Source organism: Paramormyrops kingsleyae, chromosome 15 (assembly GCF_048594095.1).
Source record: "Paramormyrops kingsleyae isolate MSU_618 chromosome 15, PKINGS_0.4, whole genome shotgun sequence".
Taxonomy (NCBI): domain Eukaryota; kingdom Metazoa; phylum Chordata; class Actinopteri; order Osteoglossiformes; family Mormyridae; genus Paramormyrops; species Paramormyrops kingsleyae.
Genome location: NC_132811.1, coordinates 12,336,582 through 12,354,031, shown reverse-complemented (window position 1 = coordinate 12,354,031; position 17,450 = coordinate 12,336,582). Strand labels below are relative to the sequence as shown.

The following is a 17,450-nucleotide window of genomic DNA, read 5'->3' as shown; positions in this document are numbered from 1 at the left end:
ACACTGCTGAAACATTCTGTAATAACTACTTTAAAATGTGAGGCACTGGTAGGAGGAATTTTACGCTACACCTGTAAATATCTGCAGTGCTAAACACTCTACATGTTTTAATGCAAACATTTTGACTAACAAGTCAAACTGAAATTGACCCCCTCTCTCCAAGCAAATGGTTATGTCCTTTTTTTCCCAGACTTATCCTCATTTTTGTGACCTAAAAATGACAGAAATGTCCAGAATTTCACTCTGTTTCATGTAGGCGCTGGCTTTCTGTGTGCATTTTTGTGTTGTTTTGTGACGCATCTCTTTGCATCCTGCCCCCAGCATCATTTTTTGGAAGGCAAAATATGGTCATCTTAAGGCTAAGCCGGAACACTACTGCACTCTATTAGAACACAACCATCTACTTCCCACAATATCAGGCATCTCAAGGCTTCTCACTGCTCATTAAGTTCCATGCATTTAAATATGATTTTCTTCTTCTAAGGTGTATACGCATATGTTACATACACCAATGAGCCAAAACACTAAGACCACTCCCAGGTAAAGCCAATAATGTTATCTATCTAGTAGGGTAGTAGTGTGTGTCAAAGTCTGGCATATATTAGATGGTAAACTAACATCAGGTACACGTAGCTGACATGCTGAATGCAGAAGAAATGGGCAGGGGTAAATATCTGATAAGAAATCATTACGGTCAGACGACTAGGTCAGAGCATCTCAGATAGGCCTGTGGGGAGCAGACAGTGAGCTGTGGTGAGTACTTAGTGAGAGTGGTACGAGGAGGAAAAAACCATGAACTGCTGATGCAAGATGTGAGTGAAGGCTATCCTGAGTGATAAAAACCAACACAAAGGTTACCGTAGTGAATTACATACACTTTATGAACAAAAGTATTGGGACATGTGGCCATCGCACCTACAGGAACTTTTATGACATCCAATTCTAAATCCATAGGCATCAGTAAGGAGTTGGTCCACCCTTTGCAGCTGCAGGTCAACCGCTAGTGAAGTGATTGTGAAGTTGGAACATCTATGAGGAAGTGTGGTTGCAAAACAATAGGCCACACAAACTCAGAAAGAGACCTGATATCCCAACATCAATACCCAGTCTGAATGGCAGCAAATCCCACCCGCCTCTAAGGGGAAGCTTTCCCAAAAGAGCAGAGGCTATTATAGCTACAAGGAGCCGACCAACTTCATATTAATACCCTTGAATTCAATATGACATGTTAGATAAGCTGGTGTCCACGTACTTTTAGCCATATATGGTATGAGTTCCATTGTCAGCTGTCGGCCATCCATATATTTTCCCTGGTCATGTACCTCATGTAATGTTCTACTTGAAAAGTCTGGTCTGTCCATGGTGGGATCCTAATTCAGGTTTTGTGAAATATCCATGACTTAAAAATTTGTTGAAATGTTTTTAATGTAGCACCAATGAAAAAAAAAATTAGAATTTTCAGTTCTGTATCGATGAATTATGAACTTTGATGTTGAATAACAACCTGGTGGATATAGGATGTCATACAAGCTTGGAAGTCAGGGAGATCTTCATGGCTGGACCCGGAGGGCCTTTTTAAACAGCCCTCAGAGTACCGAGAGACACAGCTGTGTTTGGGCGACTAGGATGCTAAAGCGCTGAAGCTTGTAGGTAGCCCTACTGGAACGGAGAGACGTGGCAAGAAGGAGGGGAACCATAAACAGGAAAAGCAACGGCTGTGGCTGAGATCGGGGCAAGATCACGGTGCAAACAGTCACAAACATTTATATGAATGGCATTGATGGAATCTGATGTTGAGGCAAGCAACTGTTATTATTCAGGAGAAGGACACTGACCTTAACACTACACAGGTGCAGTAGCATAATGACTCGTCAACTGAAAGCACTTCAATTCCTGAGGAAAAGCGAACAGCATTATTCCAATGTGGTTAAGACTGGGGTGACACTTTTCATTGAAACAATGCTCTTTCTGCAATTCATGGGCTAATTGGAGTTTAAACTTCAACAGGAGGTCAAGACAGTTCTGGCACTAAAGCTCACGAATAAGAGGAATTAACGTAACAATCATTTTTAACATAGCAGAAATTTGTCATGCTTTACAGTTAAATGGGCGACAGATGTTACCACTCTGTCATTTCCTTCGAATACATTTAAGACGTCATGACTGTTTTTGATGTTTCGGATGGATGGCTAAACGTTTTTTTTTTTCATTGGTATCTTCATCATAGACGGCAAAGCATGAAGATATCAAAAGAAAAGGGACATACATGGAGACAGGCTGGTGGCATGTGCATCGTCTGATGATCTCATGTTGGCCAAAGTAAAAATCCTGCAAAAGAAGTGAAGACAGCATAAAAAACACAGACATGCACGCACACACACACGCACACACACAGACACACACACAGACCGGGCAAAGCAGAGCGTGGCAGACAGAAAACAGTTTCATAACATGCAGAATAAGCCTTACTGTGGCATGTAAACCGATGCCCGGGTCAGTGTCACCTCGTACTTCAAAAAGCAGAAGAAACCCTGCTGGACTCTTTTAATTATTCTCTCGTTTGCCTGCATTTGCATGATTATCATGGTAGATCTCATTAACAAATTAAATTAACCTGACCTGCATGATCTCTAGTTCGCTGATACTTTGCGAAGTACTTAAAGTCTAGACTGTCTGAAGCTGATATGTAAATAGATCATCCATCCATCCATCCATCCATCCATTTCCAGAGCAGTTATCTGATGCTGGTTAAGGTCCTGCGGAGCCTAGAGCCTATCCCAAGCAGCACAGGATGGGCTGCCAGTCAATCACAGGGCACAAACACACAGATTTACACTACAGGCACTTCAGAGATACCAGTAGCCAATATGCATGTTTCTGGACTGTGGAAGAAAACCAGAGTATCTGGCAGAAAATCTACATGAGGTGGGGAGAACATGCAAACTCCACACACACAGAAGGCAGGATTTATCCCCAAACATCACTTACACACAGTGTTGCCTCTACAAGAAAAGACCAAATAATTGTAATTGGAATAACTGAGATACATATTCATTTACTTAGATGGCATTTATCTTGTGAATATGCTCGCTTAAGGTAAGATCTATGCACGTCTGCATCATTTCGATCCCGATTCGTTCTTAGCCTGAACTCTACATGAGTTAATCAGCCCATCAGCCATCATAGGATGCCCACGGCTCATTGGGTTTTCAATGCAAAAACATGTTTTTTGGCCTCTTATGTAAACTGGGGGCCTGAGTCTTTGACAGCCACCCCCAAAGAACTGAGCCTAATGGAGCCAAACAACGGAGAAGCCCTGCCTGTCCCCTCGTTCTCAGCCTTATTACAAAAGATTACGAACAACCATAATGAGGGCATCCCCAAAGCAGCCTTAAGTATAGCCTGAAAAGAGCAGAAGACTAAAGAACTTGACGGCAACTCGACATTCAAGCAGAAGTCAAGCAGACTGACTGATGACATAACTACTGTAGGATTAAAAGGTGCGACCCAGCGCAACGAGTCAGCGTATGCGCTGGCGAAGAGCTCCGTGTCACAGCAGGGTCTCTCCCGACCCGCTCTTACCGACATCAGATGGATCAGCTACCATGCCAGTCATATAGGTTCAGATCACAGCCAGAAGAGGCAGGGCGACCCGACACGTCCAATAATCCTTACACTGCATGCCTGTCTCTGCTATTCACCTTGCATTTGCAGCAAAACCGTTCCGTTTCCGCTGTCATCGCTACTGCAAGGCTGCGCCGTGTGCATTTCTGTATAATCGACAGCTCGGGACCTTTCTGAGTAGCTAATTCGCAGCACACTAGCTAAACAATAACTGGAGAACAAGACTGCAGGAACAAGCCACCTGACACTATTTACTTCAGAACGGAATTAATGTGATGTTGTGCTTTATGCTGTAAAGGCCGGAGGCCAACATACTACGAGAGACGATGACATGCTGAGAGTGGCTGCGCACTGAGACACGGCTGCGCACTGAGGAGATCCAGCCTGGCTGCGCACTGAGAGACGGCTGCGCACTGAGGAGATCCAACCTGGCTGCGCACTGAGACACGGCTGCGCACTGAGGAGATCCAGCCTGGCTGCGCACTGAGAGACGGCTGCGCACTGAGGAGATCCAACCTGGCTGCGCACTGAACTCCCAAACAACAATTCAATTTGATATTTCACTTCGAATTTAAAAATTAAATTAAATTCATCTGTTACATTGGATAACTCACCTCCCTCAACTCTGGAAAGCCTCTTTACATTCATCGACAGCTATTTCTACAACCTGGACATCATGACTACAAACGATAGGAAGAAAGCAAAACGGGATTGGTCCAACATACTACCGTCTGATAGACCTCAGCAGAGAACATCACGATATTCTTTCCAGAAGGATCTCCATGTCAAATCTATTACCCTTGTCATCTGTGGTGCTTATATATGTCTCCCTGTCTAGATCTCTAGACTCTGCTTTATACGCAAATACGTAAATACTCATTTGTGGCTTTCTGAGTTGACGCCACTGATACCTCATAACCGAAAGACTTTATTGCTAAATCCAGTAACAAGGTCTGAAAAAGTCTGAATGAACAAACAAATGGCCCGATCAATAAGTTAATTGAAGACTTCCTAGGAATCGATTTAATGCCCTCATTAAATATCTAATCCCACCGTGGAGACTTCCATACCTGGGGAATTCACAAGTATATATACATCCCGCATTGTGTTAAGCGTGACCTAATTCTTTAAGAATTGCATAAAAGAATGTGTGCATACAGACATAGCATTCGTTTCTTAATACCGTTCGACGTGAAATATGGAGAAGTTATGAGATATGACAGGCAGAATCAAGCAAGGCCTTCTGAAGACTTGAGGGACATCAGCAGAGGCTTCACAGGCTTCTGGGGGGATCTCAGGGCAGCTCAAGTTACCGTTTTCCAGCTGTACTCCCCTGGATCTGGGCTTCCCGAAATATCCACTGGGTTCCAGAATCCAGTCCAAAGAACTCAGGTGAAAGCATCCCCCTTCTGAGAAGACCTGTAACACTTGAAGTAGGTTCATTAATCACCCTTGTCTAAACCTGGCAATCTGTTGGATTTTTTAAGGTAATTTCAGCAGCGGGCAGATGCCTTCTCTAAGCCATAAGATCTCCAGGTGATATTCCGGTGCGTCTACCTCATGTGTTCGCTGACTCCTCGACACCTGACCTGACACGGCTGCAGAATGTTCTTCACGGTATTCGTGTTAACTGACCTTTGAAGCTTTTGGGGTCTTGTTTATCCCCCATCCATCATATTCTTCTGCACAGACTGAGTGTTGTATATCAGCTGCACTGTAGCGCTGGCCTGTCAGTGACTGTAGCACTATGTGAGAACTACACCTTACAGCTTATCATACCAGGCCCACCGCTCATTGGGTTTTCATTGCAAAAACATGTTTTTTGGCCTCGTATGTAATCCTATACCCGTCTTAGGCTGAATCCTAAACTGCTACAAGTCTATAAGGTAATCATTACTATAAACTATCTTATATAATATTTCAGGGGGATTATTCCGTAAAGTTCCATGAAGTTTCTTGTTGCTAGCCATCTTATTTACCGCTAAGAAACAACCTTTTTAGTTCCTATTTATGGATATTCATATAAGCTTTGGCACAACCTGCTATCGGCTATGCCGATAAAGTCAAGAGGTCATATTATAAAATATTTCACTCTGGGGAGGGTTATAATAATCTAGATTAACAGAAAATATCAGTATCATCAATCTGCCCAAGATGCCAATACTCTTAATCCCAGCCAGGGCGTGAGCCTGTACACAGATTAATGATGCTTGTCAACACAGCCCTGGTCTCTCAGATCACAGACGCCATGTCCAGATCCTGCAGATTGCCTACACTCCAATGCCGTCCCGCCACCAGCAGCTGCAGACCATGATTATCTTCTGGCTCGACATGCTCACACGGAGCTGTCAGGGGAACATCTCACCAGGTTCATCAGAGCCCACACACCGTGAGTTTACCGTGATCGACGTTATCAGGACGGCAGACTGTCTGCTGTTAAAATCACAGGTCTGTCAATTTCAAAACCCCCAAACTTCCAAGTAAACTTTAGTATGTCTGACAACATTAAAACAAAGTAATAATTCTATATAATTCCACATAAACTACTGACTCTTTCACTTTCACTGCCTGTTTTACGATTGGCACCTATCATGCTTTAACAGACTGTCTTTACATAAAAACACTGACATTTATGAATAAAGCTAAAGCTGATGGGAGTTTTAATTACATAAAAATGTTTTGAGGGCGGAATAAAAAGTGACTGATTCAGAAAGATAACCAATCAGATTGTAGAGGAGCCCTGATCATCCGCTCTTTCCGTGTGCCACGCCCCCTCGTTAACCCCGTGTGGAATCCCTGTGTGGAATCCCGGTGTGTTCAGCTGTTTCTGGTTGCTGTCATTAGTCCTCTGTATTTAGTCGGCGTTTCAGATTGTTTCCCCAGTCCGGTCATTGTATTGTCCGTCTGCGTTTTGCCTGCCTTACCTGTAATTAAACACCGTTTAATTTCATTTCCCCGCGCGTACAACTTATCTTAGGTCAGCGTTCACGGTTTGACTTTTGAGATTCATATCAAGTTCTAGGTCATTTTTTTTCGAACTGGTTGGTTCGACTTTTAAGAAATTCGACTTCTAATGAGTTCGAGAACTGAGGTACCACTGTACTTTTGTTAATCTTTTGCTTTAAAAGATATGGAACACCAGCAGAAAACAAAATGGAAGTGAGTCACATGGAGTAGACTGGATTACACAGTAATGGATAGATTTGGTTTCACTCAGATTTACAGGCACTGAATAATTAAGGCTGCATTAAGAACTTGTCAGACATTTCCGTTACAATAAAGGGAAAAGTTACGCACTGAATAAGAAGAACAGAAGGGTAGCTAATTATATTGCATATATCACGTTTTACACAGTAGCCAGTATAATATCTTTGGAAGGTAACTGAATTGGCATCCCACCCTGGGTGTCCCCTGCCTAGCGCCCCCTGCTGCCCTAAATAGGCTCCAGCATTACTGTGAGCCTGTACTGAACAAGCCATGGGAAGATGAATTGATGGATGGAATGGTATTTGTTGGAATATGTCTTGGAAAGTCTAAACATAGCAGGATGATTTGCATAAAATCTGTTTCAGACAGCAAAGCATTACTCATTTTAACATCGAAAACTAAACCATTAGGGGAATCTCACACTAGGACATGCATTTCCTCTCAGCATTTCCCCCAAATGCCTCTTTTATGGGTATAATCACATTACAAAGACATGTTCCCAAATGAATCTAATATAAAAAAGAAACAGTTTTCCTGTTTGAACTTCTTAATCTGAATGTCCGTATAACTACACGAAATCCCTGTTACCATTTCCTTCTTAGACGCTATCCTGCAGATGCTCAATGCAAGTTATTAGGTGACTGTCCTGACAAATTTCTTATCATTTTCCTTAAGATTGTAATTGCTGCTATTGTTAGAGCCAAGCAAAGGCTGCATTTGAACAAGACTGCATGGCAATATATGTATGTGTATGTACTATATATTTCATGCAGTGCTGAATATATTTGGACAATTCTCTATTATATTGTAAAATGAGTACTTAATTATATAACGAGCACAGGAATGCATATTGTGCTTCCGTACAAAATGCCTAAAACTTATTTACAGTAACCACTAAAGCATGTGGTTAGAATTAGGCAGAATAAAAAAACTGAAAATTATTGAAAATAAAGACAAAAAAATGGGACAACCAAAAAGGATGACATACCATCGCACAAAGAGATTCTGCATGTGCTATCAAGACGGCGGCCATGTTTGGAGGGTGCAATTAAAGGGGCAGGATTTTAATTACGTTAGAGCTCGCACGAGCACGGCGGACGGCGGCCATGTTTGGAGGGTGCAATTAAAGGGGCAGGACTCTAATTACGTTAGAGCTCGCACGAGCACGGCGGGAATCAAGGCTCCAAAGACTGTGACACGGAATTCACAAGTATATATCCCTCCCCCCAACCCCCACCCTCCGAGCCAGCTCTACACGCACCATGAACATGCACACATACACACCATTGTAAAGGGATCTACCTACAACCACAGGCGAAAACATCAATCCCGCTGCAGTCGAATACTTCCAGATGTGCACACTGCAGGGGAAATAAACCCTAAGCCAAATCCTAAAACTCCGACTTTTTTTGTAGAAAATCTGATTTAAATATAACTATCTGTCTGCTAACACTGGAGAAAGCCATCAGACGCTCATTCTACTGTTATACACCTCATTGGCATGACAGAAGCTCAGACACTGTCAGCCTGACGCCCTGAATATTTCATTAATTCCCTCTGATTTGTTATTTTATATATCCTTTATATCTCGCTTCAGAGGTGAATTGCCCACAAAAGACCGGGCTCCTTTTATTGCACCAGCTAAGTGTATATTTACCCAGAAGATCGCAGGAATTTGGCAGAAGATTCCAGTTCAGGAAGTGCTCAAACAGCCACTGTCAACAAACCGACTCCCTATCTTCCGGCCAGCACCTACACGTCCTCCTCACTTACTGAGGAATTAGTCACAAAGAAACAAGACCTTCAATGAGGTAAGAAGACAGAGAGCTTCACATAAAGCTGGGAGGAGATGTGTTTGCTCTGTCCCACCAGAGTAAACACAAAGTGAATTCTTAAAAAAAAAAAAAATTCACAAGAGAAAACAGACAATCATCTAGCTGGTTGCCTCCAGTATTTTCAGTTCAATAATGCCTTTCTGTCTTTTATCACTGAAATGTTAAGACATTGCTTTACAAAAGATTGCTTACATTAAGACTACTTGAAAACAAGAAGTTATTAACATAAGTCCTAAAATCCTTGAAAAAAAGCTGGAAATCTTCCTCTTAGCTTTGTGATTGAGCAGGACCTGACTAACTAACTTGTATGTAGCTTTGGACAAAAGGGTCTGCTACACTAACAAATGAAAGTAAATGTTTACAGTCCATTTAAATAAAGAGAGAAAAATCACACAGCCCTGTATAAGTGTACAAAACAGGAATGTGATTGGACACGATATAGAATTCCTCTCTGCCATCAGCCAATAAAATTGATGTATTTCTTATAAGGGCAGATGAGAAGCGTTCAGGCTGTGAACAGGAAGTCCCATAAAACACAGTAATGCAGTGGAACATAATTTAAACTGCTGATTAGGTTTTAGTGGAACCAAGGCCATCTGTAGACAACTGGATGCCTTTACATTTTAACCATGTCTGGACACAGGAACTGCTTTTTAAAGTGATGACACAGCCAAGAGGAGAAGATCTTTTAGCATCCTAATGTTTCACAATGTTTCCATCCATTTCAGTCCCACTCTAACCCTCAGGGACACAGAGATGTTCCCCATCTGGCTACGCACTAATAATATATCATGTTGCATTCCATTAGGAAAGCCTCGCTGACTCATTTAACTGACGTTACAAGTCAAATTCAAGCATTATTCGAAGGCTGGAACAGAGGGGAGAGTACGAGCCAGACCTGGAGAGCCTTTTAAAGGGGAGGTAATATGACAGAAATGAATTCCGGCTCGCTGAAAGCAGCCTTACTGGTATGGTCACAAATAACCCTGTATGAAAAAAATAACTGTTAACACTTCAAGCTAGCCTCAATAAACAACTAACACTATTCTTGTGTAACATCACCCCCAAAACAGATACATACCTATGAAAGATTCCTGTGCAAAAAAAAATTATGCAAAAACAGAAAAAAAAAAATAAATATATATATATATATATATATATAAACACACACAGAGGTTTGTAATTATATCTTTGTGGGGACTCCATTCAAAAACTCTAATCCCAACATGACGACCTTAACCCCTACCCGGCCCTACCCTTAACCATAAATAACCAAACAAAAAGCGAGACTTCACAGATCTTTGTGGGGACCATTTCCCAACATGACGACCTTAACCCCTACCCAGCCCTACCCTTAACCATAAATAACCAAATAAAAAAGCGAGACTTCACAGATCATTTTTAGGTCTTTGTGGGGACCTACAAAATGGTCAAAATAACAGATTTTTATCACACTGTGGGGGCCATTTGGTCTCCACAATATAATATTAACATAATCCACACACACAAATATATATAGCCACCCATTTTCCAAAACCCTTATCTTTCTGGGTCACATGGGGTCCAGAGCCAATCCCAGAAGCTACAGGCACAAGGTGGGGAACAACCCAGGACGGGGGGGCCAGCCCATCAAAGGGGGCCAGCCCATCACAGGGCACACTCACACACCATTCACCCACACATGCACGCCTATGGGCAATTTAGCACCCAAAGGAAACCCCACAACAACATGGGGAGAACGTGCAAAATCCACATATATGTAACCCAGGCGAAGACTCAAACCCAAGTCCCAGAGGTGTAAGGGCAACAGTGCTAACCACTGTACCACCACGCCGCCCTAAAATGACAAAGATTCATAGTAAGAGGCGCTTTGTAGGAAAATGTAAGAGTTTCCTTCCTTTTCAGCATGTACGCCTTCTGGATATTTGGGGCAGCTGTTCCCGCGTGGAGACCCTGGGTGGTAACCCTTGTGTTTCTGACTGACTGCATGATCTGGATGCCGGCACATGCAGTCAAACGTACACAGAGGCATTAAGGCCGTGCTCCACACCGCTGTAATCGCTGTAATCGCTACACTGTTTGGTGCTCACCTCGCCATCACTGTACACAACTTAAACAAAACAAAGCTTATATTATACAATAAACAGAAACTGTTTCTGTTTATTGCTGTTGTATTTTCCTTTCAAGTGTTTCTCTCTTAATGTTCCAAAAATAGATATGACAGTCTTGTTGTATTTCACTGAAGGTACGATACTCACTTACTATAATAACACGCTGTCCTGCGATTCTGGCAATAAACGTAATGTGTTTTTCTTAAACCACCTGGAAACAAACTGGCTCAATTTCAAGAGAGGTGTCTCTGTGGGCAGAGGTATTATATATTTTTTTTCCACACTGTTGTACTCCACAAATCTACAAGCATCAAAAAAGTCTGCTATTGTTGGAAGATGCTCTCTTTTTCAGCAAGACACCCTTAGAGTGTCTATTTCTATATTCCTCCATGCTTCCTTATAAATAACCACAGATTATTACATCATTATTCATGTAGAAGTATTACGCATCCAATGTGCTCTCTGGAATTCAGCTCATACAAACACACAAGCAGACAAACTAACAACAAAAGAAACTAAACAAAACAATGAAAATTTCTATTGACTCTTTTCAGGAACTTTTAAGTATATAATACTGCCTCCAATTGCAAAATAGTTTTGATTAATCTACTGGAAAAAAATATGGTCTTCCATCCTAGATTTCCATTAACTACCCAGAATCAGGGAGAGGAACATAGCTGAGAAAGACACATGTTTTTACAAAAAGGGTCCCACAAAGAGAGAACCTCCCCCTCTCTGTCACTGCGTGACAAACCCACTTCGCCGTGGGACATCGGCTCTGTTCTTCTTGACAGCCTTTGTTTGACTTTTTGACTTCTGACCTCTCTGTCGTCCCATTGCTCAGTCCATCTGCCAGGATGATCTCTGAGCCGTAAAGCCGGACGCAGTAATGGTTCCTTTAGTCCATCCCGTCTATAATCCCACCGACGCTCACGCTCCTTTGTCTCGTCCTCCGTCCCACCTATTTCCCAAAGCCTGTCATTGCTAACACCATTACTGTCCACTGTTGACTAATTAGGCCACCCACTCATAACCAGGGCCATTGTTCTGCAAATCATGTGTACTGGGCCTATCCACCCAAAGCAAGGACTCTCTGCCACGTAATACATATCAAAATATAGCGACAACAACACACTTACTAGCTAAACTTATTGTACACTACAAGTTTCCGAAGTTTGTCTTATTCTATCTCTGTTGTCACTGCAGTATATGAGAGGATGTTCTCCCTGTTAACTCCCAAACGTTTTCTCTTCCCTGTGTGAAGAACTCAAGCCTTAAGCAATTTTCAGAAACATACAGAAACTTGCCTTTGATATCAGTGAGGTTACGGGCAAAATGTTCAAACGAAAGCAAACAAGCTAAAACCCCATATAATGATGTAACAAATGCTTCGTCTAAACAAATTACCTAAAGCAGAGAATCAAAAATAAGAAAATTACTTCTTCAATCAGTATAATTTGTTGGCCTATTCCTTATAGAGTTTTCGTTAAACAGCATCAATAATTGGTTATTTTTAATTTATGCATTCAAGGTACTACAATTTCTAGTCTTTTTCGAAACCTAATTTTCTGAAAGCTGCATTATACAGATTTATATTCCAAATCCATAACTGTGCTGCTTAAACAAATTACTAACATCATACATCAATTGTTAGTACGTTTAATTAGCAAAGCTTAACATGGGCATAGTACTGTATTTTTAATTCTACATAGGGTGTGTTATTACTACCTGTTAATTTGACCATTAAGGCCAGACTAATAGTCAGCATTCAAAGGCACGCAGAAACCTGAATGATCAGACTTTGCACTCTAATCATCCATTCATACCTGCTATATATGTGACAGATCGCTCTCCTATTATAGAACCCAGCTGTCCCTGACTCCCCCTCACAGGTTAAACCTGATTGTCAAGAGGCCCCCTAGCACCAAAGCAAAAAGTGACTTCCTGGGATTGTTCAAGCTGGTGGTTCAAGCAGCCTGTCAGCTGGGTCCTTCAGTCCAGAATCATCAGTGTGCCCCCCCCCCATACAATGTAAGTGTAACACCCTGGAAGCTGAGGAATTTGCACATATCCCCTCTTCCTGTGCCCCCCAAGTCAGAAGGCATTATCGTTAAAATATTATGAAAGCGCAACAGACATTTATTACTGACAATACTGATTCTGTGCACCAAAACTTTTCCTTTCAAGGACTTTATGTTAAAGATATCCAGAAACAAAGCAATAAATATTTCATGATGTTTTGATGTAAGTTCTGAATATATGTCCAGCCTTATATGCACACATTGAAGCATTCTGGTACGTAATGAGGTACCCAATCTGAGGTCGACAGGGATGGGTCTTTACTGAAATTTCCCCAAGTGCCGAGCTAGTACAGAATCGTACTTCAGCTCATTCCGAAATCCTTGAAGATCTCAGGGAACAGTGATCTACTACTTGCATGAATTTCAACCACAAGCATTAAAATGTGTCTCGAAGCTGTGTTTTCTGGAGTGTTGATGTGGGAACATGTCCACACGTCACACCTGTGTGAGCTGCCTTCGGCACTGTCTGAGCACCAGAGTCAGATGTATCATTAACAAAGCCCTATGAGTAATACACAGGTAACGTCTCAGAGCCCTGGACCACCACTGTACGAGAATTTCCATCCTCAAGGTCCCCGAGGCTAAATCCAGTGTCATAGGAACAACGTGGACGGAAATTCCTGCACTAAATATGCATGACAATGTAGCCATTAAGAATCATCTCCAAAGCGTCATGGCGTGGCAGAGAAATATGACAGTGCAAACAGCTAATTACTCTGGGTCAGGTAATGATACACCTATTATAGAGGGAAAATCGCTTTCATTATAAATATCACCTAAGGTTAATAAGGCCAAACTGAATCAGACACCATCCTAATTTAATTTTAGTTGACACCTGCATTAGTTACAGAGAATTCTCAATCTGCAATATCGTAAGAAAACAGCACATTCGGCATTTTACACGGAGCTTGGGCAAGAACTGTGAAATATATTAAAGCCTAATGTATTTTCATTAGAAAGGGAAAACAAAAAACTAATTTTCCACGGCAAAACGCTGCTGGCCGATATTATCTTAACTATTTGACAGAAGCGATCTTAATGTTGCTGTGTTTTAGGTGATCACAATGATAGCCTCAGACTGACTATCTGGAACAAATTGAATGATAATGCTGGCCTGTATATCTTCCAACCACTTATCCTGGTCACGGTTGGGGGGGGGGGGGGGGGGGAGGAGGCTATATTTTGCAGCACAGGACACCATGGGTACATCCTGAGTGGGATGCCAGTCCATCATATAGAAAAAAACATATGCAAACTCAAAATCATACAGTAGCAGCAATGCTGAGACGCCATTTAGCCCGACTGCGTGTCTTTGGACTGTGTGTCACGAGAAGACCATGCAAACTCCACACACACAATCCACACATGTACAGGTAACAGCACTGGGTTTTACTTCCCTGTTTGTACTTGTCGATGTCAGCAGTCCTGCTCTTTCTTGCACTGTCCTGCAGCGTTTCCACAGATTGCACACTGTGCGCTTTACGTTGTTACTGTAGGTTGTGTGTTAGTCTTGTGTTAATTTATGTAGCGGTTTGGTCAGAGACAAACGCTATTTTGTTTTTAACTGTGTACTGTACTAACTGTGTCTGGTTACAAATGACATTAAAGACCTGCTTGACTTGTGCAAGCACAGGAAAAGCAGTCAAAAATAAATGTTAACACCATGACACAGGAGTATTATTGGACAGGAATTACTTTCAGGACAGACGAATACACTTGTCAGGCAAATTCAGATGTCTTTTCTACACTATAAAATTTACAGGATTGACACTGTTCAGATTTATAATACAAGTATTTGACTGGGGTAAACTGAAGTAAATGACATTCAGACTCATTTTGTAAGTCTAGCTTGAGGAGTGGTAAATAGGGCACATCATTACTCTGTGCTTTGAAAACACTTAATAATTAGCAGGACTTACTGAATAACAGGTCAGTAGAATAATACATCACAGGTGTATAAATTTAATTTTAACGTTACTTCTGTTCACACGTTACAAGTCTGTGTTACGCTGCATACACTGACTGCTTGCGTAAAAGTAATCCTTGCAGGATAATTACTGTACCATACCATGTCTTAACTGGAATAACCTCTTTAATTAACCCATCATTAATGAGGTCACAACATAAAATATAAGCTTTGAAAATTTAGGAATCGCGTTTAACTTTATACAAAATGCAACTCGCAGTTCTCTTATGTCTTATCTCTGCTTATTTGCTCAGCGCTGTACTAACGCTGTTACCCAGGACGGATTTTGTAAATTTTGTTCAAAATTTAAGTGTCACGCAAGGTATGTAGTCAGCGTTACTATACCGTCGGCACCCTGGCTTGTTCATCATTACAACCAGAATTCACGTCTCTGCCTTCCACAGATCCCCATTACATATCGGAGTTCAATGTGCCTTTTTTCAGTCATTTAAATCCAGTGTAATTTAAATTATGCATCGATGCAATTAAATGTTGCAATGACAGGTGGTGACAGAAGAGCCAATGGTCAATACCACCCCCTGCTTCTGGGTGTCCTGACTGTCCGCAATTTACAGACTGAGTAGTCTAATCTGATAATTTAGTGTACAGTTTAAGCCTCGCCTGACAAAATTTCCTCTGCGTCATACTACGACATGTTCAGCACAATGACTCACTGTTTTTAAATCAACGACTGATGAGTTTACAAGCCTAAAATAGGATATTACCTTATGCAAATGCTTTAGGAAATAAGCCAGTTAAATAAAACACTTAAGAAGACCATTTCCGGGATACTGATAGCATTACTAACAAACGTGCCAAAAATGTACGATTTAATCACTACACACAATGTCTCAAAGTAGCATATAATATAATCTATACCTATACATCAAAGTTTTTAAATCGCCATGCATAAAGTAAAGGATGTTTGCATCTCGCAAAAGAACAACTGCACAACTTATTTACAAAACACTAGCGGTTAGTATGTTTCATGCTAGGAAACTTTGAGCGATCTAGTTAAAGTTGTTGCTAGCCTATATAGTCTCCGAGGAGTGCTGCAGATCAGAAAAAGTACAGATGTAACAGACATACACACAGGAAAACAAACGCACAGACAGACACGCAAATATACACGCAAATACGGGCTGACTGATCGCAATGGTGATAATGAGTGCATGCTGCTTTCTATTTTGAAAACAATGCACCATGTGAATTATTATTCCTACTATTCACTACCGATGCTACATGCAAGCATGATAACTCATCGGACGCATTCCTTCGTCATTTGCTCTCAAACTGGAAATCACCTCGGTTTCATAATAATCGCTACACTCAGCCCCTTTCGATCTGGGTTTTTCGGCGTCGCCCGTAATAGGTCCTCTCGCTGAGACAGAAAGGGCCGATCGGGATTAGCTAGAGCCGAGGGAAGCCCCTGACACAAAGAGCCTCCATCGCCAGCCTCCGTCGGCCGTGCGCGGTGCGGCGGCGCCACATGCATGCCTCAAACGCGGCCACGGACGCGTCGTTTTCCGCATCGCGGAGCGTTAAGCCATGCGCAGGACCCCATTGCGTCTGCCGCAACACGGCGTCGCCTTGCTCCGCTCCATCACCGAACGAAGAAGATCCCCTCCGCCGCTCGGAAACACCTCCCACGTCCACCGTCCACAAAGAAACGCAATAACACAACCTACCTGGGATAATATCGCTTGTCGGTGAATCATACTCCACTCTGCCAACTTTTTTTTTAATGTCAAGCTGCTGGGGGTGGCGGGTTTTACATAAAGCCCGTACTAATGAGATCACATCCTCGCAGTGCCGTATCACGCTAGCCTAGGAGCTCCTCCACTCCTTGTTACATCCCCCTGGTCTCCGCTCCATCCATCCTCCTCTCTGGGTACCAGACAGCTGCAGCCAATAGACGGCTTTGTCTTTGCATATCTACCGCTCCAGTCCGGTCCACTGCCGCCCCCACCCCCGACCAAGCTTCCTCCACGATCAGGCCGAACAAATGCACGTTTGTTTCCAACAATGTTAGGCTACGCAGAAAGAAAGTGGCAACTTCATCGTGGTACCACTAATGAACCCACCCCCCACTATTCTTCAGTACATGGTTTTTGTTTAATGACTTTTAAAAATAGCTGTACTATTCGATTCGCATGAATGAATAATTAAGAATGCTGTTTTTATTTAGAGCTCATATTAACACTTTCCACATATATTTTTACTATATACATATATATATATATATATATATATATATATATATATATATATATATATATATATATGTTTGTGTGCGTGTGTGTGTGTGTGTGTAATGGGTTATATTATGTTCAAATTAAAATAGGTCATATTTTTGTCAACTTTAGGTACGTTGTTTGATTCTTTTTTCATTTTCTAATTTGTCACTTTTTTAATTATTTCTCATATGGCTCAGAATTATTTCTCGTATGGCTCAGCTATGCATATTTTAATAACAGTAAAGTAAATAATTATCTATCCAGACCACTTATCCAGGACAGGACCACAGTGAGCTTGGAGCCTATCCCAGGGTGCACTGGGAGCATGCTGGATGAGATACCAGTCCGTTTAAATTAGAAATACCTATTTGACCAACTGCACATTTTTG

The 17,450-nt window shown here is 41.8% G+C and overlaps 1 protein-coding gene across 3 annotated transcripts in view; it reads right to left on the bottom strand.

Moving 5' to 3' along the window:
* The window catches only part of LOC111854418 (E3 ubiquitin-protein ligase HECW1), an 82,441-nt gene extending 65,580 nt beyond the window's left edge, over nt 1-16,861 (bottom strand). The window contains exons 1-3 of one of the 3 annotated variants that reach the window (XM_072699832.1): nt 16,513-16,861; nt 2,267-2,328; nt 1,836-1,893 (exon numbers count right to left, since the gene is read on the bottom strand). In XM_072699832.1, the coding sequence (XP_072555933.1) occupies nt 1,836-1,862 (27 nt within the window). In that variant the 5' untranslated portion in view covers nt 1,863-1,893; nt 2,267-2,328; nt 16,513-16,861. Of the gene's footprint in view, nt 1-1,835; nt 1,894-2,266; nt 2,329-16,128; nt 16,416-16,512 lie in introns of those variants that run through there. The other 2 variants (XM_023832341.2, XM_023832342.2) reach the window with 2 other exon arrangements.
* Nucleotides 16,862-17,450: the final 589 nt, after the last annotated feature.